This window comes from Scomber japonicus, chromosome 13, assembly GCF_027409825.1.
Source record: "Scomber japonicus isolate fScoJap1 chromosome 13, fScoJap1.pri, whole genome shotgun sequence".
NCBI classification, from domain to species: domain Eukaryota; kingdom Metazoa; phylum Chordata; class Actinopteri; order Scombriformes; family Scombridae; genus Scomber; species Scomber japonicus.
Window position 1 is genome coordinate 10563765 of NC_070590.1, and position 25051 is coordinate 10588815.

General features: G+C 39.5%; 1 protein-coding gene across 1 annotated transcript in view; it reads right to left on the minus strand.

Moving 5' to 3' along the window:
* Positions 1-290: 290 nt before the first annotated feature.
* The window catches only part of fstl4 (follistatin-like 4), a 197791-nt gene continuing 173030 nt past the window's right edge, over positions 291-25051 (minus strand). Inside the window, exons 7-15 of the mRNA XM_053332315.1 lie at positions 24604-24724; positions 21467-21628; positions 17130-17264; positions 15450-15476; positions 14163-14281; positions 11454-11607; positions 6982-7085; positions 1189-1298; positions 291-993 (exon numbers count right to left, since the gene is read on the minus strand). Coding sequence (XP_053188290.1) covers positions 291-993; positions 1189-1298; positions 6982-7085; positions 11454-11607; positions 14163-14281; positions 15450-15476; positions 17130-17264; positions 21467-21628; positions 24604-24724 — 1635 coding nt within the window. The remainder of the gene's footprint in view (positions 994-1188; positions 1299-6981; positions 7086-11453; positions 11608-14162; positions 14282-15449; positions 15477-17129; positions 17265-21466; positions 21629-24603; positions 24725-25051) is intronic.

Genomic DNA, 25051 nt, shown 5'->3' on the forward strand with positions numbered 1-25051 from the left:
GTGCACATAGATCACTGTTGCACTGAACGGCATTGACACTTTCTCCCAATAGAAATATCACAACAGGGTGTCTTAATGTTTTTCTCGATTACTCTATTTTTAAGTGTACTTTTTGTTACAATAAACCCAGGCGTGAATCCCTCTCGCTCAGTCCCAGGGTTGAGTCCACAACTTATGTTCACATAAATCTTTAGAATAGGTAATGTGGCCTGATCTTTCCCCTTCTTTTTTTTGTCATTTACGCCTTTCTCTAATTCTACGTCTCCTTGCTTTTTTCTTTTCTTTTCTACTCATACCTCGCCTACCCAGACAACTGTGTTCCCCCTCTTGATGTCTGAAACCTCGCAATGCGGCGTTCTCTGTTTGCCGTTCAGGACAAAGAGGGAATCGGTCGACGGTGTCACCAGATACTGTCCGAACAACCCGCTGGAGACCACCACTCTGTTGGGGCCTACCCAGGGCCAGGCTTGAGGGGACAGGGGCTCCTTGAGGCTCCGGAGAACCTCAGTGCGGCCTGAGGAGAGATCGGCAAATAGCAGGTCCGTGCCTGAGCTTGAGCTGGCCACCACCACGTGCTGGTTGGACTCTGTGAAGGAGGGCTGGAAAACCAGATCAGACACAGCTACAGGCTCGTCCATTTCCTGGTTAAGACCCAGCTCCCCCTGGAACGACACTGTCTGTACTATCAGCTTTGAGCTCTGCAGGTCAGGTGTCACAATGTAGCGGCCGTCTGGTGACACGAAGGCCTTCCCTGTGATGTTTAGGTTCGGCCCGATCACGGTGTCCGTCACGCTGTCGATGAGCAGCTGCGGTGGGGCGTGCAGGTGACCTTTGCTCTGACACTGGACGAAGTAGAAGCCGCTCAGATGTGTGTAGGCCATGCTCACCGGTACGCAGCTGTAGTTTTTCAGGCTGATGGTCTTGACGCGGTGGAAGGTCTCCAGGTCGATCTTATGCACCGCAGGTTCGTTTTTGAGGAACACGAAGGCAAACCTAAACGGACAAAGTTCAAGAGAAAGGTTAATAGCCTCTCTAGATTTTAAAGGGCGGTGATTAATGCGATCGAGATTCTCATTAGGATTCTCATTTGCTCTTTTCTCCTTTACTTCAGAAGGACAGGTGTGATGAGTGAGCAATGAGGTCACGTGTTCTAAGGTTGTGCGACTGTGTGTGTTGTTTTTTTTTTACCTCACGTGAGTGATGATGAGGTTGGTTGGAGGGATGAAGAAGTCATTGACTCTCTGGAATGTCGTGCGGATAGCGTGATGTACTTCTCCCACACTGGCTTGAGGAATTACCTGCAGACAAATGTTCAGACAGAAATTTAGATGATTTTGCTGCAGCATACCCCGAGGTTGGTGGGAACATTTCTACTAAAGAAAGATCTTCATCTTCAGTGATATGTTTTTGAAGAAGTAATTGCAGATTGATATAAAAAATATGGGCTAAGATCTTTTTGTCTTTCTGGAACATTTGAAAAAGAACTGCAAAATTATTTGTAACTTTGAAAAGTTAATCTGAATCTTAAAAGTTTGACTCAAATCATATTTCAGTGGCTTTTCAGCATTAATATCAAAATGTTACTGCAGAATTTTTTCTATCTGTTTAGAAAAGTACAATCATTTCTCTCTGAAGCAGGAACATCTCCATTACAGGATGACTGTCCTGTCCATTTCTGTACTGATACTGGATCTTTGAGCCAATATAGATATATGAGCGATTTTAATATATTATAAAGCTATATCAGCGTATATTCATGTGTTTCTAAATGAAGCCATTGCACAGGCAAACATTTTTGATAAAGATCCCTCACATGTGTTTTTAAAAATAATATGACTAAGTAATAATTGTGACAAAAATATGTTTTGATCTTTGGCATCGGCATATAAACAGACAGATATATTTGTGATATATAAGTTGATATAAATCTTGATCGACACAGTTGGGTTCAATAGGAAAATAAAGTGTATCTGCAGTGCTGTTGAACTGAGTGCTTCATATTAATGAGAACAAGACAAGGTTACAGTTTGTTAAAACATTCATTTTGGATAAATTAAAAGATGCTACAAAACATTTTCCTTAATTGAAAAAAAATGTGTCATTTGGATACCATCATAACAATAAATAAAACATTTCTGTCCATTGTTAGATCATCTTCTTGATCTTTTCGAATTAACATAAAAATATTAAGTTTAAACTCTTAAAAATCCAACATCAACTTTTGTTGTACTACTCAACATACAATACACCAAGCTGTGACTACTGTGATCGGCAAACCTGTGACCTTTGAGCTTCCTCACGATGCCCTGTTGCTACTTCCTGTTAATAAGATAAACGCTCATATTTCAAGATTTAACAGCCGCAACTTGTCCAGCTGACACACTCGTTTATCCTGAAACGGATAAACATCTGCAGTATATATGACTTGAGCTGATGAAAAGTGGCCCCACCTCAGTCCTCTGATAAAGCATCTTATTCAGTGATGGTTGTGTTCGGATTACACAGCACAATAAAAGCCTCATCTCTCATGTCATACACCTGGCACTGAATCAGCATGTTTTTAAAGTGCAGGGGGGGTTGGAGGGGTGAGGTGATGCATCCGCTTTTGATGTGTTCCCCCGATGAACCGCATTGTCCATGACACATGCTTCATCATGCATGCCTGCGTGATTGGGTCACAGTCAAGGACGCGCAAAGTGGTTTATGGGAAGTAAATGTTTATGTGGCACACACAGACTGAGCATTTGTTCAAAGCAACGACGACTTCCTAAATAAAAACCAGATCTGTTTCTTCTCATTTTACACACTCCACTTTATATTGTCAAAGAAACTCGCCTCATTGATGCGATTCTGTGTTTAGACACCTCTGCAAATGTTGCTGGAGAGCATATAGAATATATTTTTAAAAGGAAAGAACTAAGTGTAAAAATCTGTTTTGATGTGTGTGCCTTCACCGTTAAAGCTGAACCGCTACCTGATGCCCAGCGGGGGGCCACTCGCCTTCTTTCCTCCACAGCCACAGTATCAAATGCAAGGAAATAAAAATAGCAGTTTAAGTTGCCATGCTGTTGCTTCAGCTACATCTCTTCCCTGCGATACTCCTCAAAAAGCTTTTCTCTCCTTCTTGATCCTCCTGACTTTTCTTATCTATTTTTTAACAAAAACAGATCAGGTGGTACCTCACTACTTGCGAAGACATGAAACGAATCCACACATGAAAAGAGAGAAAAAAAAAAAGTCATTACAACAGATGCAGAATACAATGACGGGAGTTAATGAGGTTCAATGTAGTATCGCTCATGTATTATTAGGCAGCTGCTGTGGTCTCCAGGGCTGCAGGTGCTCTCAACTTAATGCCACTGGCTTCCCTTTTGTCATCGCTCATCCTTGGATTTCATATCCACACACTCAGAAACGAGGCCCAATTGAGTTTTACTCTGCCCCTGCCTCGCTGGCTGCCCTAATACCTGAGGGGGATTTGGTTCTGACTGAGTAGTTTTTGCTTTTCAACAACATTCACTCGACAGAAGCCTTGAGTATCTTTTTTTTTTTTTTTAACTTTCCCATCAAACTAGAGAAAATCCAAATGAGATAGAGTTCCTCACTTATTTGTGTCATTTAGGAAATTCAATAAATCTTACAAGTCGCATTAATATCACCCCTGTGCGGCGCATGTTATACAGTTACAGTCAGAGTTACTCATCTTGTTGCTCCTGGGGAACAATAAAGCACATTATTAATTCCCAGGAAGGTTTGTTGCTCCAGATCAATGCAATGTAATATAGATTTTCAAGACTATAATTAATACTTTGTGTTTTAACACTCTGAGGTATGATATGTGTCTTAGATTGCATAAAGAGAGTACAGAGACTGATGTTTGCTGTCACACAGTGGCCAAAACTCAAAAAGCAGCACAAATTATAAAAAAAACTGTCTAGTAGCAAAAGTCAGCATAGAATGTCTGATCAGATTTATAGTTTTGTTTACTTGGTCTTTAATCTGTTATTTACTAATTGGGCGATAGAGAGGGGAGTACAACACGGTCAACAAAGGTCCTCCGGGTTGAATCGAAGCAGGGACACTGAGGTGGTATAGTATGTGTCTTAACCACTAGCAGACCAATTAAAACCAATCAATAAGTCAATTTTAGACTCTGTTTCATGCAAAGTTGTCCTGCAGCAGCTTATAGACGATATACAATAAGTTTGCCTTCTCTCGTTAGATTAAAGAAAAGGCTTTGTGGAAAAAAATCATATTATAATATATATAATAGTAAGATATTAGTACCCAAATTCAAGTATCACTGCGTGTATCTAACAATTTGAACTGCTAACATCCCCACCTGCAAAGACTAACAATATCAGGTCATAGACTGAGAATTAATATCTACAGATTCGGTGTCTTTATAAATACAAATGAAGATAATCAGTAAGACTTGAGTAAACTGTGATTAGAAGCAAGAAAAGAAAAGAGTACATACCTGCTCTATATTTGTAAAGTGCCTTGAAATGACTTTTGTTGTGATATAAATCCGCTATATAAATAAAGATTGATTGAAACTTGAAAAGCAGCATTATGAAAAGACTTCTCCTGCAAAAGATATAAATGATTTTGCCTGCTTTGTTTCTTATCGTCTCAAACTGTTGTAGCAGTTGTAGTTTAATTTATAGTAATTACAAGCCTCTAAACATATATTTGGTAAACAGACAAGAGAGCTAAATGGGGGGAAAAGAGATGGGAAATACTGTGTGTATGTGCAGGGAAAGAAAAACAATGTGCCTGAGAGTTAAATATTTTCTTGGCACGTAGACGCAGACTGGACTGACAGTCTGAAAGGCCACGTCTTTCTCTGCCCGGCCGAGATTCCTCCATTTGTCTTCTCTAATGAATTGACAATCACACTCCCTCTGATGTTTACACAGAGATATTGAGCCATCCTAGGACTTGGCTGCTTAAAAAATACCCCCCACACACACTGAGCTGAACGCACACCCGTCACGAACGCACAAATTACCATGCGCCAGCACAGACACACACACACTCATACACATGTATGATCAGCTGGAGTGCAGCGCTGCCTCTGGTAGTGACAGGCTGCTGCTGAACGGGTCAATTACTTTCGGTCCAAATGATAATGACATTATCAGAACATTTATTTGTGGTGTGATCCATGTGGCCTCCAATCCATTATGCGGTTTCCCTGCAATTGCATTTTTGAGTGATTCATGTCCTGCTCTCTAATTATTCATTACTCCTGAACGACTGCAGAACGACGCGGAATGAATAAAATGAAAAGGAAAAAAAAAAGTGACAAAAATGTGTTTCTACAGTTCAGGCAGATAGTTTCATATTAGATGAAAATAGTTCTGTCTGTAATATCTGTAGTATTTTCTGCTTGATTTAAGACTAAAACATTTGATAAAGGTTTAAAAATACTCCAATATAAATCCTGTGGGTGTACACCTTCACTGAGACTACTACACAGAAACACCTACACTCTATGAAGAAAGAGTACTAAACTGCACAAAAGCATTTTCTACATAATTGTGTGGATTGTAGATCAGCAGAAAATGGTTAAAACCCACAATATATATATATATTTAAAAGCCCATAGTGACACCCAAAATGATCAAAAACAAACTATGACTACAGTTAAAACATTTTTTTTAAAACCTGGAGTGATATGCAAACTGGAAACATTATAAAATCATAAGAGTGGTTATTTGTAAGACCATTAACAGCTACACGACCACCGATTAACAATTAAACATTTACATGAAAGCACCAGAGTTCAAAACTAATAACACAAACACCACCGAAAAAAAAAAATCATTTCCACATTCAAGTAATCGTCTGAATATAAATGAGTAATTTCACTCCAAACATCCTCCTAAGAATCATAAATTTGAGAGTGTATCATCCCTCTGCAATCCCCATAATGAATAGACACGCAGCACATCCCCAAACAGTAAAGACTAAACACAACACCTCACACGGTTATAATGGGATGCGTCCCTCCAATGGGACAAAGCAGAACAATAAACATGTTTGTGTCTATTACAGAGATTACAATAGGATCCCTCGGTGGCTTTACTCATGGCAGTGTCCTCCACTGTCGCACAGGCAAACACACACACACACACACACACATAAATACAAGCCCCATAAAAACACCATCATTCCCCCCCCCCTCCCCCCCCCCCCCGGGTACCAGCTCTGCTCCCTCTTCCCTCTCCTCCACCTCCTCGACCCTATACTGCATCCTCCTCTCTCTTTCTCTCTTCTCTCTCTCTCTTCATACGCCTCACCCAATCCCCCGAGGTGGATTAAATACAACCACACCTGTGATCATTTCTCATTTGTGAAGCCTCCAACACCAGTGGTCCAAAGGGATGCTGGGCAGCTGTGAATTGCTGTTTTGCTGGCTTGTTGGTAAGTGCTCTAAAACTCACACAGATTAGATGTTGTTGCGCAAATACGGAGCCCAATTAGTTATGAGGCGGCGTTTTCCCTCGCTTAGTAAACTTTTTACAACTTATATAGATTATTTTCTCACGGGAAGATAATCATTCTTTAGAGTTCACAAAGCAAAAAGTAGATGCAGAGTGGAGAAGAAATAAGACAATAATAAAGAAGGGCTGTTTTCGCCTTTAAATCTGCACTAAGTTGGCTTTTATGTAACTTAATCACGGATATAATTTAAAATGAGGAAGAAAGATAGAGTCCTTACAGTCCTTACATTTTTCAAAATGTGATTCTGGTGTTGAATTTGTACACTAATATGATGTTTTTTTTTGTACAGGAGAAAAAGCAAAATATAAAACTGACAAACACTTGAACTTCTGTCCAGTTTAACAACATCATATAACATGACTGTCTACTGTAGCTGTTTTTCTTGTCATCTTAATGGAGTCACTGCAGAGAACAACCCTAAACTGTTAACAAGCTGAGAGAGCTTTTTTATTAGTGTGTCGGACATACCTGAAGTGTTGGGTGTGTTCTGTCCATATCGCCCCACGTTAGAACCCACACCTGATCATGTGACTTGTCGTAGAGCATCTTAACTGGGAAAGGATCTGTTGCTACTTCCTAGAAGAGAGAAAGAGAAAGAGAGAGAGAGAAAAGGGAAAATATGGAATCAATTGTTGCTGAAGTGAATAGAATGAAAGCTCTGTCCGTGGTGCTGAAATCCATCTCCGTAATCAGCTCATCCATGAACACCTCAACACTTACACCCTAACCTTTTTAGTGCTTTGTTGATTGTTGCACTACTTTCTTGTTTATGGTATTTCTTATGAACTTGTGTACTAACAGTTGTTTCTTACTTTAATTTAAAAAACTAAAAAGAAAAGAAACTCTCTCTTTCTAATAGCTACTTGTAAATTTGTACCACAGCTCTTTAGACTCACTGTCCTTAAGCATCTGCTAAATGACAAAATGAAAATAATCATTATTAGATATTTTTTAACTATCAAATATCATTATTGGTCCTAAAAGGTAGCACTAGTGTTAATTTAAAGGCTGATTTATGCTTCTACGTTGGGTCGACGTCAAGCCGACGTTGTATCTACGCGATGGAGAGACGTAGAACTTCGAAAGGTGCACGACGGCATCGGGGCGCCAGTGTAGTTATGGCGTGGAGGTCACATAGAAGCATAAAACAGCCTAAAGTATTGGCCGCTGGTTGGACTAAGAACCCTTTTGGAAAGACCCCTAATTCTTTATTTACCACTGGTACAAATGTGAGAGGTCAACATCAGAAGCAGTAAACCCAATGAGAAGAGATACATACAGTATATTTTGCCTACGGGTATCGAACAGGGCAGCGTAGCTACTTGCTAACCAAATAATCCTTCACCTAAATACCAAACACAGTCACGTGTCAAACATGTTAGTATATTAAGAAAGTGACTAAGAAACCTCCTAAGAAGTCGAAGGTAAAAGGAAAAAGTGTACATGAGTGGATTTAATATCTGACACACACGAGGTGAAAAAGAGCTGAAAGCAAAGAGAGGAGGGAGGACAGACAGACAGGAGAGAGGAGGGGGATGGGGTGAATTGGTGGGGGGTGCGTACTCAACCTCAGGTCTGCTGCAATGTCAACAACAAGGAATAACACAATCCATTACCCTGCTTCTGGCTGGGTGGACAGGGAGCTGCTGACACCCTCACCAGTGGAGCGAGACCACAAGCTCTGTGTTCAGTAATGGGAGGTCCGGCCCTCTGCTCGACACCGGTCAGCCGAGTGTCAACTCAGCATGTGTGCATGTACTGTATGTGGACATGGTGGACTGCATATGTGTGTGTGTGTGTGTGTTTAGCTTTCTTCATGATGAGAACAGAGGTAAAACTGAGGTCATGAGAAGGATTTTTTCTGTCCACATCAAGTTAAGAAATTAAGAACCTATTTGCATAAATCAATATTGGTGTAATGTAACGCCGTATATGAGCAACCTTCTGAGTGCATAAATGTTTCCATCGTTGCTGATTCAAGTAAAAAGTTTTGCTTGTTAACAGTAAACATAAAAATAAGTTAGAATTTGGCATTTATTCAATTTAGATTCCAGTTGGCAATATATGTTAATTTGCTAATAAATCTTTTATCAAACCACATCCTCCTCAAATTCAGGTTCCTGTGTCTCAACTGATTGAGTCATGTTTCAGGAGAATCTCCCAATTAATTTGTTTTTAATGCAGATTGTATCAATAATTTAAGCTTATCAACTACTGAATCAGGATTTGTGTTATTTGCAGCCAGCAGCTCATGGGAAAATAAGGTGAGGCTGCCACTCACACTGTTTCTGCCTCCTCAGTCAGCAGATCTTTTTAGTTTTAGTTATTTTTAAAAAAAATTGATTGACTTGAAAATGTTCAATGCTAATCAGTTTTGATGAAAGTTTTGAAATAGATTTAATAAGCAGATTCAAAACTAGGTCCAGATTCAATTAAAAAGCTGACTCGGTAGGTCGGAAGAACCTCAACAGCCCTGACCTCGAAATCCAAGTGGGTAACCATGTGCATCAACAGTGTGAAAGTTGTATTAATATCCTGTTTATTAGCACTTTTGTCTTATTTGTGTTTCATTAAATCAGTCGTACACGCAGCACTGTCTGTGGACATGTTGCTATGGTGATTGTATGCACAAAATACAGAAATGAGCATTTTTGTATTAACTGGTATCGCTACCAATGGCTAACCTGGCTAACCTGGCTAAGACTCAGGTATGATGTCATTCCCAGCTCCCACTTCCAACTGAACCAAGGTAAATGGAATGCAGATTCTGATTTAGGAGATATTTATTGGGTTTTGAGAAAGTGTTTCCCAGCAGTGACCGTAACTTTTACATACCGGGGATGACATACTCTTTCATATTACAGTCAGTTTTATGCTGTTTATATTTTCACATGAAGATCTTAATTTAATCTTTATTTCTTGCTTGTTGAGAAAAGTGTTGCTTTGTCTTCCTGATCACTAACTTTAATCTCCTCTGTGAGGATAATAACACAGCATTCTGATGTTTTTTTTTTTGTTTGGTTCAACATTTTTCTATATGTTTGTGGGTAAAGTACATCCATTGCAGTCTGCCATTTTCTTTTTTTCTAAAGGCCACTGTTGAAAAGAAGCTACAAATGTGCTTTGTTAAAAAAAAAAATTAAAAAAAAGAGCTTGGAGATAACAAAAAGAAGAGAGAGGATGCATTAACCTCCTGCACCCAGAGGGCAGCGAGGGCCTTTGAGAAAGAGAGAGAGAAAGAAGGAAAAGGCAACAGAGGGTTAGAGTGAACAAGAGGAGGAAAGTAGTTTCACAGCGTTGAATGAAGAGAGAAAAGGGGCAGCAATATACCAAAAGCCATGACCTGAACTTTAAATGTGAGAGCGTCTTCCTTTAAGTGCCAGAACACACCTCAATCTCTTCTTTCATTATATCACCTCTCTTTGTTGTGACCAATAACATTTCACACTGAAACCAATCAACGAAAGAGCTCGTCATTTTTAAACAAAACCATCAAACAAGTGTAATTTTACAAGTTTAAAGCATAGATATTGAACTATAGATATTGAAATAGATATAGATATTTCCTTTAAGTGACATAATGTCAAGCTTCAGGTTCATTTTGAGTTTGTCGTCTCTTTCCTTCTCTCTACTCAGACCTTCACTTGCACCCCTCCCCCAACTCTCCTTGATTTAGGCCTATTTCCTGTCATCCAGCATCTCGATATAAATGATGCTGACCCTGGAAAGAACCCCTCAGGGATTCAGTCTCTAAACAGCCGTTAGAAGAAAAGATGAATGGCGAGGCAGCCAGCACCCACCTGGGCACCATATTGTTTCAAGCACTTTAGGTGCATTGATTTATTTTACCTTGCATGTGGTCTTCTTACATCAGCGCTATGGCAAGTTGAATCAAATGCAATTCACATTAGTGATGCTGTTTTCATGTGAACCTACAACACTGGCTACATGGATGTGAGTGTATAAAGTTTAGATTTTGAATGTGTCCAATGTGGGTTTTTTTTCAAAGGCTAAATACAGTAATTAAGGATGAGTTAAATACTCAGGTAAAACTGTACAAAACAAAATGTATTTGTTTTATCATCTTAAATCATAAAGTGAAAATATAGATTAAAATATGTCATAACTGACCCTGTGCTGAGCCCCCCTTAGTTACTGTTGCTACACTCGTCAAGCCATCCACTAAATATATATATATTTGAAAAATAAAAATAGATAGTCTGATTTAAGACAGAGGTGGGCAAAGGCAGCTTGTCATGTTTTTCTGGCTGGAATGATTTGATTAACTTCAGCTAGCTAGTAATGTTGACCTAAGAGAATCCTGTAAATTGACGATCTATGTAGAAGTAAATAAAGGAGCAGCATTGTGTATATTTATTGCAGCTAGTTAGACCCAATAGATAAAATAATGTAATACCGGACTGTTTTGTTTGGATGTTGAATATTAAAAAATAAACTTGGACCAGTGACGCAGAAGTTAGATTCATACTGTTTTCTGCAACTTTTCTCATTTGACATCAAACAGTGCACATCCACAAAGCTGCATTGGTTTTAGTAGTCCAGATAAACCCCCTCAAAAACCAAAAAAAACCCCAAACAAAAAAAACTAGGACCCTAAGGACTAAACACACACAGCGACTCAGAGCAGACAGGTAAATCCTGCCTGAAGAAGACTTGTAGCTGGTTGAAAAATTGCAAATAAAACCAAAGGGAACTCTGATTCAGTGTGTGGGTTCACTTGTATCATAATTTGTCTCATCTGACATCATTTTGGGTGCCGAACTCAAAATCTCCTCTTTAGTTATCATTTGAAGTTGCTGACATGGACATTTTTTTGCAAAAACTTTAAAATGTCAGTCACTGATTTACAGATTCATATTTTCCAAGCTGTTCTAAAACCATACTCTGGTGTGTTTTGACAGTTCTGATCTCTGCTCCACCCACCTGCACCACCTTCTGTGCCTGGATATCGACAACTAGCAGTCGGCTCTGGAGGGGCTGCGTCACGTAGATGTACTTATCCCTGATGTTGACTGCTGAGGACCACACGCATCGCTGAGGTGACACCCCCTCACCTTTAGGGCACATCTCCTCCTGGGAAGAACCAACAGAGAACAGAGGGGATGATGGGAGATGCTAAAGAAAGCAACAGAGCGAGGAAAAAGTTGGCAGGATTTACTGGTACGTCATACATCAGCAGTAGGGTGCATTTACTCGATCATCCATCACTAATAATGAGGGCTGGGCGGTAAGCCAAAAATATGGATGATCTACCGTATCACTGGCATCATATTGTGATGATTTGATCAAATCATGGTATCATTTTACATAATTCTGCACAAATTTAGTTTTTAAACGTAAACTGTAATTAAAAACTAAAAAATTATTTAAAAAAGAGTAATTGAGACTTGTGTGTCATGTTTGAAATACTCTGTTGTTTCTGAGGCTTTAAAAAGAGTCCAAAAGCCAAAAATACTCAATTAAAAAAGATATGATGAGAGAAAATCTGTAAATTACCACCTTTTAGGATCTGAAATAAGCAAATGTTTCATGTTTTACTATAACAATTAATCTATTATTAGAATTGCTGTTAAAAGTCATTTGATTACAGATTCAAGCAGTTACTTTAATACATATTTATACTCTGTTCTTCTGTTCACACTTCAATCAGATAGTACTTTATTATTTAAATAAGTTTGTACAGTTATCCTTTTTTAGACATTACAATGACTTGGCAACCTAAACCATAACTAATTCATACCTAAATATAACCTTTACCTCCCCTCAATATACACCTGACCCCGGACCTTAATTAGGACTTCTGAAATGACGGTCTGTCTCATTAGGACCAGGCTTTAGTCCCCATGAAGACTACTGGTCCTGATAAGGTCAGTGTTTATACCAGAAACGATCCCCAAGAGGTAAGAAAAACACAAACGCACACACACACACCGCACACACAGGTTGTATTTCGAGAATTTCCACCTCACCAAAGTGGAGAAACTGCTGTTTACAGCAGGAACAGGCTAACACATGAGTTATTGAGTTTGTATTGATCGCTAATACAATTACAGCGTCCTGGAAAACCCAAATCCCTCAGAGAAACAAGCAACTTTTACCATCTAAAGCCTATTGCCCAGGTACAAGAATGTTCTTTAGTGGATTAAAAACCTTGAGGTCAGTAGTATGGACTCTATACAGTATATTGGTGCAGTGTGTTGACTAATGGACACAAGTAATCCCATTACATCTAGTGAGGTAAGGAGCCCCACTCTAACAACAAACAGGGGAGGGAAGGACGAATAGCCTTCATTTTGGTTACAGTCTCTTTTGACACTCCGCTGAATAACTTTAGTGGAAGTAAGTTAAGTGGGCGGCTGTGGCTCAGGAGGTAGAACAGGCAGAAGGCTGTGCCATCAGCCTGTGAATGTGTGTGTGTGAATGATTAGCTCCTAATGAGCAGGCACCTTGCAGGGCAGCCTGCCATATCAGTGCATCAATGTATGTGTGAATAGGTGAATGTGGCTCAGAGTGTAAAAGTGCTTTAAAGGCGCTATATAAATGCAGTCCAGTCACCATAAGATAAAATAGATGTTAAGATTCTAATAGATCACTTTTTTCCTTTAGATGGAGTCAGTCAATCTGGACAAAGATTGTTGATATTTCAACTAAATACCCAAACACCCCTCCCTTTGTTTTTTCATAGACGTGCATTGCCATGGCAACGACCTAAAGAGAAATATGGTGCAATCCATTGCGATGCATCAACTGTTGGGTCACTTCTGTGTTCCTCTCGCATATTAGCTGTCACGAGTGGGAAAAAAATGTCATCTCATGTGAACCCAACAGTCCATCCACACTCTCGCCTCTCTGTGACCTCCCCACTTCTCACTCAACCTACACTCAGCATCTCCGTCCACAGAAGCAGCCGTCTGTCAGCTGTGGCTCCTCATGAGCTGAGAGGACAGCATCTGGACAAACTGCCGTCAACAGACTGACTGACAGCAGAAATTGACTGAACCACGGGAAGAAATCAACCGTGTTTGTATTTATTGATTCATTGGTACAGTGTGATATTTGTGTGATTTAAAAAGCTGCCTGCTCAGATTACACCTCACCAAAAGTGACAGAAACAGACTCAGAGCATCAAAAAACATGGGGGTCTCCGTGAGACTTCTCGGATTCAGTGTGGATTGATATATTTCTGCTGCTCTGATGACGTCCCCCTCTCCTGTGCATGAGCAACAACGCCCCTTGCTGATTGGCTGGAATGGTGTTGTGTAGCTTGGTCTGAGCCACTTTGTTTGTTTCTCATTTACAGAGTCAGCACTGTGTGTGAACGCTGTATTTTTTCTCAGCACACACAGAACAGACACCCAGCAGACCATGAAGAGGTATTTGCTGAATTTGACAAAAATGTGTTAAACAATCTTTCTCCTGAGTCACTGACAACCTCTAAACAGCACAACACCTGGTGTTTGGATAAAAGTAAAACAACCTGATTAGGATATATATTAGTGACGGGTAGTAAGATGCTCTTAGCAGTGTTACAGTTCCTGAAATCTATTTAGTGAATTATGGAGATATGTTTTAACATAGTTTGTTTCTATTGAAGTTTTCTATTGGAAAAGACATAATAATGAACTTACATAGGTAGCAACAATCCTCTCTGTCCGCTTCATGTGTCTGCGAATCTCACATTCACTGGGCTGAAGAACTGTGATGCCCTCATCAGAAAACACATAGAACATGTTTCCCACACTCAACCCTGGAAGACAAGACAGGAAGACAGAGAACATGTTGTCAGAAATGCATTTTAAAATGCAATAAAAAGCACAAATCCCACGCCATGCTGTTGTCTTATCTGACACTGATGATGGGCATTTCAATTTCCCTGCTGGGGGAGACACTGCAAGACAACTGTTAGCATGCTATCATGTTAGCGGGGATAGGCAGTGAGTGGCTGCCAGCCATCTTGACAATGCTACAAAGGGCCCTGTCAGCAACATTTCAACAACATACTGTTGCCAGAGGCGTCAAATTAAACGCGCTGCCTCTTTGAGGAGATGTTTCACAGGCTCGTCTGTAAACAGCTGCTGATGAGTTAGCATGGATCACAGAAAAAAGCTATTACTGCTGTCAGGAATACAGCACATGAACAGAGATAATAAGCATAAGCACATATACACACTAAATCATGCACAAGATGCATGCATAGACAGGAACCATGATAATGATTGATTTGTCAGACTGTCAAGACATCTTTTTTTGAGCACTGCAGAAACACGCTGTCAGAAAAATGCACACAGAGACAGAAACAAGCACTTCCTCATACTCACTGTTAATGAGCCAAAATCACTCTCACTTTCAAACGCTAACAAATAATCCAAATACTTACACTGTGTACCATTTTTAACCACACTGGTCCCGCAACAGTGGGGATGATGTGCATATATTTCAGATGATTGTTTTCTAAACTGCAGTGGGTTTTCCAGGGTAGTAGGAAGACTGTACTTGTGACCTTATTGATGTAGTGATAATGTATATAGTATGAATACAGGATGGATTTGTATAGTCCTGAAAACCACAAAGTTGTTTTTCATGTAACCCACACTGGCTCTGTGGTATTATTTGCAACATACTTTAAATTCCTGCTTGTGTGTAAATGTTCATCCCCAGGTGATCTGAAAAACAGATTAGAAAGCGCACCAGCAAACGGATGAAAACACCCTGGGCATTGAAGGGAGAAAGCAGGATTTGAATAAAACAAAGTTTTGCTGGAGAGAAAACAACTTTGTGATTCTTTTGGACAATACAGCAAACATCTTGGAAAGTGTAGATATCCAGCTTGAGGCCACAGAGAGCTATAAAACATGCAGGCCACATTTACTTATTCAGAAGAATACAAAAGCACTTTGAGAACTTGAATGTATTACCTTCTTCTCTCCATAAAATGTTTGCAACTGCAGAGTCAGACAGAGAGAGATAGGAAGGAAAAGAAAGGGAAAAACATTAAATCACCCGAAGAAAAAAAGAAAAAGAGATGGATCCTCTGAGAAACAGAGGTGATTTCTCACATGCCATGTCGAGACAAAACATATTTGACAGCTACAAATATCCCTCACCAATGTTGACAGGACCATATTTCCACTTAAATCAAGAGATCACAAAATATCTTGCGAGAAGACAAGTCATAGATTACGTTGTTTAATTTCAAATGGCTGTGATTAGCTCTTTGTAGGGAATGAGGCAATCTAATGAAATATCAAAGCGACATGAAATATGTGATTTGATTTTTTTTTTCTAAACTTTGTATTTCAATGAGATCACTACATAAATTGGAGTAGAGCCTCTTTACACTGCCCACAGTCAGAATAGAGAAGAGCGTGAGTCATCCACTGACCATCCTGCAGTAGGAAAACACGATTAGACATGTCAACATAAATCCACCTTCTGGACTGTCCCTTCAAATTGTGTTTTTTGTCAATAAAGGTTGAAACAGTTTCCTAGTTTTCAGATGTTCTCCAGTGAGAGCATCTAACCTTTCCCTTTTTGTCCTACTCTCACATACAGTGTTATTAGAATTTGGGATCATAGGACTTAGATCTGAGTGAGGACATGTATCATTAACATGATTCTGTAGATTTTTATTGGGTATCTCTCTCCGGGGTCAGATTACACAATATTTTTCTCTTTTGAGATGGTCACTGTGTCAGATTAGATGATCACATAGTCCATAATTCTTGCTGTGATTTGGCCAAAAGACATAGCTAGCTATACAGAAAAACCCTGACCAATCAGTAAGGTGCCAGGGACCAAAGTCTCAACAGACGTTTATCTATGTAAATACAGATTTAGCAGAATCGTCAATGAAAATGGGCTCTGTTTTTTTAAAATAATAAGATAGATAAAGTAGCTGTGCAGCATACATAAGTGTGCAGAAGATGAGACTCCTGTAGTTAGTGGATAGATAAGGTAAGTTTGTAGCTCTGCAGAAGATTAAACTCCTGATGTGAGTGTGACAGTCAAATGGTTATACAATTACTGAAAACATTCCTCTTTTGCTTTGTGCTCCTGTGAGACAAAACACCACATGGAATGAAAAGAGCGACGGCTATGTCTGGGATGATTTTCGTTTTGTACATTTGTCAGGACATCATCGGGCTGATCTCATGTAGTCTTGATCACAGTGTTACTATACGACTGCTGCTTACAACTATTCATTTTTTACCCTGCGTCAGCCATATGAAGGCATGAGGAAACACCACTTGACATGAAGTATTTTTGGAAACAATTAGCTCAAGTATCTGCTGCAATACTAATGCAGGAAATGTATGATAGGGGACACACAGATACTAAAAGAAAAACACAGCTAAACAGATTCAATCATATTTTAAACAAGCTTAATTTTTTCTGTCTTCATCTTATCTCTATGTAACTAAGATCACTTTAACACTACTTATGCATACAAGACAGACACGTCATTAATATTTATTCCACCATATAATGTTATTTTATCTCTTTTTGGCTTTATATTTAACAGAGATGAGGTTTAAATGTTACTGTAACTTTAGATATAGAGTATTCAAAATTAACAATGTATTATATGGGCTTACGGGTCTTCTTGGCTGAATCTTCAACAAACAGAGAGGAGATATCTTCGTCCACTCCCACCTCATTCTTGGCGATGCAGGTGTAAGCTCCGGTGTCCTCGTACCGGACGCTGCCAATGAAGAGCTCGCTACCATTCGCTACAAGAAGAGAGGGAACAAATAAATAAATAAATAGGTTTCATTGCTGCATTAATTGAAATCTTCATGGAGTACATGGATATGGTTCACTGGCAGTCTTCACCCGAAGAAAAAGAAAATGAATAATGCAGATCCACAATAAGCATGTCTGCTGTGTTTATTCCAGACTTCTCAGTGTTGACCTCGAGTTCAGTTTGGTTGAATGAGACTAATTATCAACCAAATGTCTGCAACCAGATGAACTGAGAACTGCTTTTCCATTAGCATAGTAAAAAAAAAAAAAAAAAAAAATCAACATTCAGGATTTAGAGCTGTGGTTGTTTGACTGTTTTTTTTTTGTAATTTAAGTTATGTATTTTATTTAAAGCTCAAATAAAAAAAAGAGCATATCAGTTTAATGTGCCATGGTTCATTTGTATACATATGAACATGTATATGCTGTTTTAAGTTGATAGGGTTTCATGGTGTATGTTGTGTTTTTTGGTGAATACTTGGACAAGTGTGTTCCATGTGTATGTTATATGTAGGCTGTTTTATGACCAAACCAAAACAATTTAAAATATAAATACATTGAAATTCACAGAGCAGCTTCAGTATTGGATCTCCAGAGTGCTGAAATGCTGTTTAACCTCAACTCTGATGGAGTCTGAGAGTAAACCAACAGAAACTACAAGCTCATGTGAAAATAATCTCAAAAACAAAGTAAAATGAATACAATAGTAAACAAAGGCAGGGACAAACACAATTACATCAGGATTTACATAAAGTACAGTCAGATTTGTTTTGAGTTAGGTTAAAAAAAAAAGAAAAGAAAAGAAGAAATGCTACCAAATATTACTTAAACGTGTGTCAATAAGTGAAGTAAAGTCAAATTGATCTAGGTAGCACATTTAAAATCAACCCAAAGTCATGTCATTATACATGTCAATCCAAACTCTTTTTGTCATGATATATAACAAACGTCTGTCTTGATTTGAAATGTGACAAAACTAACTCATATCTTATACATTTGTTGTAGTTTATTCATCATCCATCAACATTATTGTACACAGATAAATTCCCCAAAAAGGTCTTTTATTTAGTGTGGCTGATGATCAAAACCGAGTCTGTTGCTATTATTAGATGCACAAGTAAAGTCACTTTGATTTCACTTGATTTCAGTAACTTCAGTTAAAGAACTGAATACAGCTCAGTAAAACAGTAACGTATACCATATTTACTTCACAACTCTTCTGTTTCCACTTCAGAAGACTTTTTGTCTTTCAGTACTGAGTGAAGTCTACTATTGTAACATTGTTCCAGGTGCAGCCGTATTGTTAGATGTAGGTGACAGGTGACATAAAGCAGGTCCTGTTAAGGCAGAGGTCAGCATCACAGGCAGACTCTCTGATGTTTGCTGTAGCATCGAGGTCTGTGATGTACAGCTGCACTCTGATCTCTCCTGTATGTAGCACCATATTGATCACCACACACTTTACAGCACAGTGTGAGCCAATGATGTGTGTGTGTGTGTCACAGAGGAGATCTCACAGGCCATGTTGTGTAAAAACATTAAAGAAAGCTTCAGTTTTCATCCCTTTCTGTATCACTCCTCTTCTCCTCATATTTATGCTCTACCTGTTATAAAGTAAAGCTTGCATACTGTCAGTGTTTGTCTGACTCAACATCAATAAACCTGCACACTTACAAATTACAACGCTCTGTTTTTTCCAGTGAAAACTACCTCCACCTTCTAATTTGCACCTACTGTGATGTAAAATAACAAGACATTACAGATGTTGACGCAAAGTTTTTCACATTAGTGAAATGTCTTTTGGATTCTGATAATAATTCTCTTTAATCAGAGGAAAAATGCACAACGCTTTGAAGTGAAAACTGCCTTGAAGCAGGCCTTCATGCAACGAGACACCACTCTAATTACTTCTAATTCATAATTACGTTCTGATCAATTTTTATTGAAAAACACTGAATCAACTGCTCATTAAATGAGCCTTTACATCCTTATTTTGCAGGCTTGTAGCAGTTCATGGCAACAGGGGTTCTGAGTTGAAGTGGTTTTGTCTTAAATTATGACTTTTGGTCTCTTTAAATGCTCCCTATGCACAGATTACTGCAAGGGCAAACGGGGCATGTGCCCGAGGTCCCTGGTCTCAGGGATTTCTGTAAGTCGGTAGAAAAATATGTAAAAGGACTTTTGCAACTGAAATAACGATGTAATATAATTTTATGCTTGTAAGGATTTTTTGTAAAGAAGGTGATTAAATGGCAATTACAGAGGACATAAAGTGACGCTGAGTCTGTCATCTGGCACTTCAACGTGATCATCAGCAAAGTGTAAACTTAAGTAAACATTTCTGGCTCAGCTTTACCTATTTCCAAGGTGCACAGGATGAGGAAAAACAACTGAAAAGGTCTGAAATTTTCTGTAGTCTAAAGAACATTTTTTATTGTTAGACCTAACTTATAAAAAGAAGCAGCAGCTAGAGAAGCAACACAGACAGAATAAGAAAATTATTTGATTAACAGACCCTCTGCTGTCCTGCTGAATTGGACAATTGCTCTCAACAGAACTGATGCACTTCAGATCTTTCAAGAGATCTAACAGACAGAGCAAACCCCCACCAGATAAAACAAAAAAAATCAAAGCTAGATTGTGGATTACAATCAATATTTCTCAATGTACATAACTGCAACATCATACATGCTGTGTGAGGTTACTGGGAGAGATTCTACATAGATGGTGTATGAATGTGTGTCGAGAGCCTTAGTGGATTTTAGCTCAGGGCGTGCTCCTATTTGACACACTGTCAGCTGTCCTCACATGTCTTATGATTACTCTCTTCTCTGCCCTCTTAATGACAACTAAGTTGAAAGTTGAAGACATTTAGTTCACAGCCACAAACACAGCCACAAACACAGCCACAAACACAGCTTGCAGCCATCCATTGCCACTGAAACACTAAGGGATGTGATTATAGTGATAATGAACTTACATATTCATTGAAAACCTGTCTGGCAAAAATTATGTGTTGAGACCCCTTCCCACAATGCATCTGTGTCTCAGTCGTTGTGTTAAGAGGTTTGCCCTAAAACAAACGGAGCAGCTGGGAGTATCAGGCAGAAATCTACAACAGGCTCGAGTGGTTTCAGCACAACAGACGGCTCCAGCACACAGTTTCATTCACTCAGCAGCACAAAGCCGTTTCTCTCTTTAGTGTTCGACTGTGGTTTCAAATCAATACTCCTCACTATCAGCTGTCAGTGTGTGGTTCAGATTTGACAGAATCCAGCAAGCAAACGTGGATACAGGAAACCTTTTTACAGTGTCTTTATTACACCCCTGGCATTATATAGCTAATTCTTTGAAATGAAACAGCAAAAAAATCCTCTTCTGCTTTGATCCCCCTCACACAAAGCTATTTTAAAAAATGGTAATCCACACTACTTAATCTACTTTTCTACTCTATTGTTTTCATTTTCCTTAATGCTTTTAATGAGGGAAAAAAGAGCAAAAATGATCACTGTAATTGGGACTGCGGCCCCTTGTCTTTGCCCACATTAGTTGGCAAATCTGAGGCTGTACCCATCGTGGTGGGGAACCTTGCAGTACAGTATCTCCCTTGTTTGAGAGTCTGAGGGTTGATAACAGGCTATTACCACAGGTAATGACCCACACACAGCCAATAAACTCTCCCTTAATGAGAACTAGGCCATAAAAGGAGAAGTCGTGCTCCATTCTGCTCTTTTTCTCTTATATTGAGAGTGTCTTTAAAAAACATCCCTCTAGCAAGGATAAGTAGCTGCCATCACCTGGCACACAGTATATTTCATTTTATTGTCACTCTCTTGATCTCCTTTTTACTTTACAATATGTTTGATTTGTCAGAAGAACAAAATGAAGTCCGCTGAAGAGTGTGGCCATAAAGATTTCATCACCTTAGTATTATATGCAAATAAATGGAGAGCACGACAAAATACTGCCAAAAAGTGAGTCACCAATAAAAAAAAAGTTTGGATGACAGAGCACCAGCTTTGTCTTCGCTGTCCACATGCATTTTCTGTGTTTATACAGATTTCTGCAATGTTGGCATACTGCAATGCTGTTGCAATTCAAAATCCCTGCACCCACGAGACCTGACATACAGTATCTGCTTAAACATACGACAAGCTGACAGCATTCCCCAAAATAATGAAAAACTTACCTATGAGAGAAAGCTGTTTGGAGGATCTGGGCTGCAGGTCCATGCCGTTCTTCAGCCAGAGGAGTTTGGGATTTGGGATGCCGTCAGCGTGGCAGTGGAGGCTGGCAGATACTCCCGGCTCCTGGGCCTGCGTCTCTGGATAGACCAGGATCACTGGAGGGACTGGACACACAAACACAAACAAAACCAAAAGACAGGGAGAGAGGAGAGGGGCGAGAGAAAACATAATTACACACTGTTTCATGGTAGACCGTAACTCCTGAGGGATTACAGCACAAACACCCACACATGCAGTGGGCAGAGAGGAATTTGTCTCAACCCAGCGTGGAATATATTCACACATAACAAGAATCCAAGAGCTCTGGGGCTGCTTTATTACAGCTCGAGTCCTGCATGAAATAGATGTTGGATGTATCTACCACTTACCAGCACCTCCAGGGAGAAGACTGCAAATGAATGTGGGGGAATGAAGAGGTGGAAATGAAATATGAGGTAATAGTTTACACGAACAGGTAAGATGTCGTTTTCTAGTTATAATGCTGGGGACCCTCTTGGCCTCTGCTGCTGCCAAATCCTGACATCCTCTCCTTCGAGGAGCTTGAATCCTTTATATCCCATCCAACTGCGCTACAACCTCACCCCTTCAGCCAAACACCTATGCAGCAGCTTCATGCTTTTTATTACAAATATTGCATCTGTTATTTGCAACTTACTTATTTGTGCTTAGTTGTTTTCTCTTTTCTTTTACTACAGTCTCCCCCTTCTCTCTATTATTATAATTGTTTAGTTATAAAAGTAACTATATATTTTCCTTCTTATTTTGTACCTACCTGTACACTCACATCAATGAATAAAAACAGCCATTTCCTCTTGCTACACCCATACATCAACTTCTACGCCTCACCCTGTGCCTGTCTGAATGTCTCTAATGTAATCTGTCACGTCTGTATCTGTTATATCACCCGCTCTGTTTTTCTATCAAAACACAACTTTGCTGAAACTACTCTTGCTTTCCTTCTATTTTTTTTAAAAATATGTGTGTGTTTGACATTGAAGAAACATTCACACAGCTTTCATGCCTCACTCTCGGGTATTATAATACCACGCAAAGAATACTAGGACTGCCTCTATGGGTACTTCACTGATGCCAAAGCTGCAGTGGTGTCATCCTTCTCATCCTAGTACAGAAGGAAGCATGGCTGTTATTGCTTTAATAGTGCAACATGATGCAAACCACCCACTTAGTTTAATGTGGCACTTGGCTCCCTTCCATTCCACCTTATCTCACCTCGTCCTATCTCGCTTCGAAATACCTCGAATCCCTAACACAAACATTTGGTAATTGCCCTCTCCTGATAACTCGCCCTTCAGGACCTTGGTCGGTCTCCCTGACTCCCTTCCCATCATTCACTCCCCCTCTTTAGTTCAAGGTCTAAAATGCAGCAGCATCTCTTTTCAATTAGCATCTCGGAGAAACAGAACAATAACACCTATTGTCTCCCTGTAATTGAAAGAGACTTAACTGAGTCAAATGAATCCCTCCTTTGGTTGTCTGTCACCCTGAGACAAAAACGCAGTAAATAGGTGGGGGCTAAGGGGGCTTTTGAAATTATTCCTCCGTGGATATTGTTTGGCGAGATGCCTGGTTATAACTAAAGTCCAAAGGTAGCACAGACGAAGGTCCTTATGCAGATGATTAATGTGAGAAAGACAGTGCTTTGACAAGTTCTGCCTTCCAAAATCAGTGTGAGTGTGGTATGTCTGCTCTTTTTATTTTTTTGAATTTTAGCTTGAGTAGTTTTTATCCACTGCAAAGATTCAACTAACTACATTGCATGACAACACAATTAGTTTTCAGCCTTATGTATGTAATGATGTTGGCTGGCTAGTGAGTTGTTGTGATGCAATGTTTTGACAGTCATAATCCTGTGAGGCGCTTTATGGATATTTTCTATCTGAAGAAAAACAAATTGCTCTGACAAACAACTCCTCAGACATTTTCCTGACATCTAAATCATAGCTCAATCATAAAGGAGAGTATACATGAAAATAAAAAGTCAAATAAATAGAAAATGTAAGAAATAATTTACTACAATAAACAATTCATCCTCACGAACTGTAAGTGTACTGCATCTGTTGCCAGCTTTAAACCAACATGTAGTTTTTTAAGTTTGTACATAGATGATTTCAAATAATACACTTACACTGCAGCTCATTTCTCAACCCCATTGATTCATGTCACATTAATTTCACTGCATTAAAGATAACACGCAGTCGAAAGTGTCATGGCAACATATGATAACTGTGCCTCTGCGGTGTCAGAGGAGCCCTGTGGTGTGATCCTGTTTGATCAATTGTAATCGTGTTTTTTCTGTTGCTGCTCCACCACTTTGAAACAGTCACCCAGAAAGTCTCAGAGAAACCATATGAGTGTTTTCATACTCTGTTTTTCTGCGTTGCCTTGATGTATAACGTTATATTTTGTAGTTTTTGCCCACTGTGTGTCTTTTAAATTCTCCCTTCTGTAAAAAAGCTTAGTTTTTTGTTGTTGACATTGATTGCTATAAACTTAAAGGTACCCTGTTGAGTTGTTAACATCTTTATGAGTGTGCCCCTCCCTTTTTTTATTATAGTGCACACGCAAAGTGACGCACATGCACATACAAGTGACATGATATAATGTTTCCACTGATCTACTGGTGGTGCTAAGACACCGAGCGAGAAATACAGCAATATATCCCCAAAAGACTGCTATTGAGTAAAAAATGACTAAATGCTTTCAAGACTCAAAGATACACACAATACATTTTTGTGTAGAACGCTGAATGGAAATAGGGACGTTGACTATAATAGAACACCACAGGGTACCTTTAACTCATTTTTTATATAGCCATGCCACACAGGTATCTATGGAAACCTTTGCTTCAAACAGGTTGGCTTAGTTGAGAGCCCCACGTTTGGTCCCTTGTTATCTCAACTGAAACCCTTACCAGTCCATGGGAGCTGTTTGTTACTGTAAGCAGGGCAGGAAATAAGACAAACTCCCTCACTGGGGAACCACACAGCACCACAAACAAAACTAATGCATTTTTCCACACTTCTCCAACACTGTAAGTAAGAAATGAGCCACTACTGACCATTCACCTGCAGCACATGTGTCTGATAGAGGTCTTCATAGCCGTAGGCATGGCAACTGTAGTTCCCCATGTGGATAGTTGTCACCTTGGTGATGTACAGGGAGCCATCGTCCCCAAAGTCCTGAAATACAGGGGAGAGATGGAAGAGGAGAATTTAGCGTGGTGGTGAAAGAGCAAAGAGGAGAAGGAGAGTAAGAGAGGGAATAGTGGATGAAGAATAGGGTGAAGAGCCACAGGGAGTGAGAGACAAGAGGTGAGAGAATTAAGGTGACATGATAGAATATGTAAGGATGCTTGGAGAGAATGGGGAGAGGAGAGAGGAGGCACACAACAGCGGGGAGTGATAGGAAGAGACAAGAGAGAAAAAGAGTGATGGGAAAAGGAAGAGAGACCATGAATCAACAGTCTCCCTGTTGAGCTGAAGCAGGCGTTGGGGAATTTGATCCTC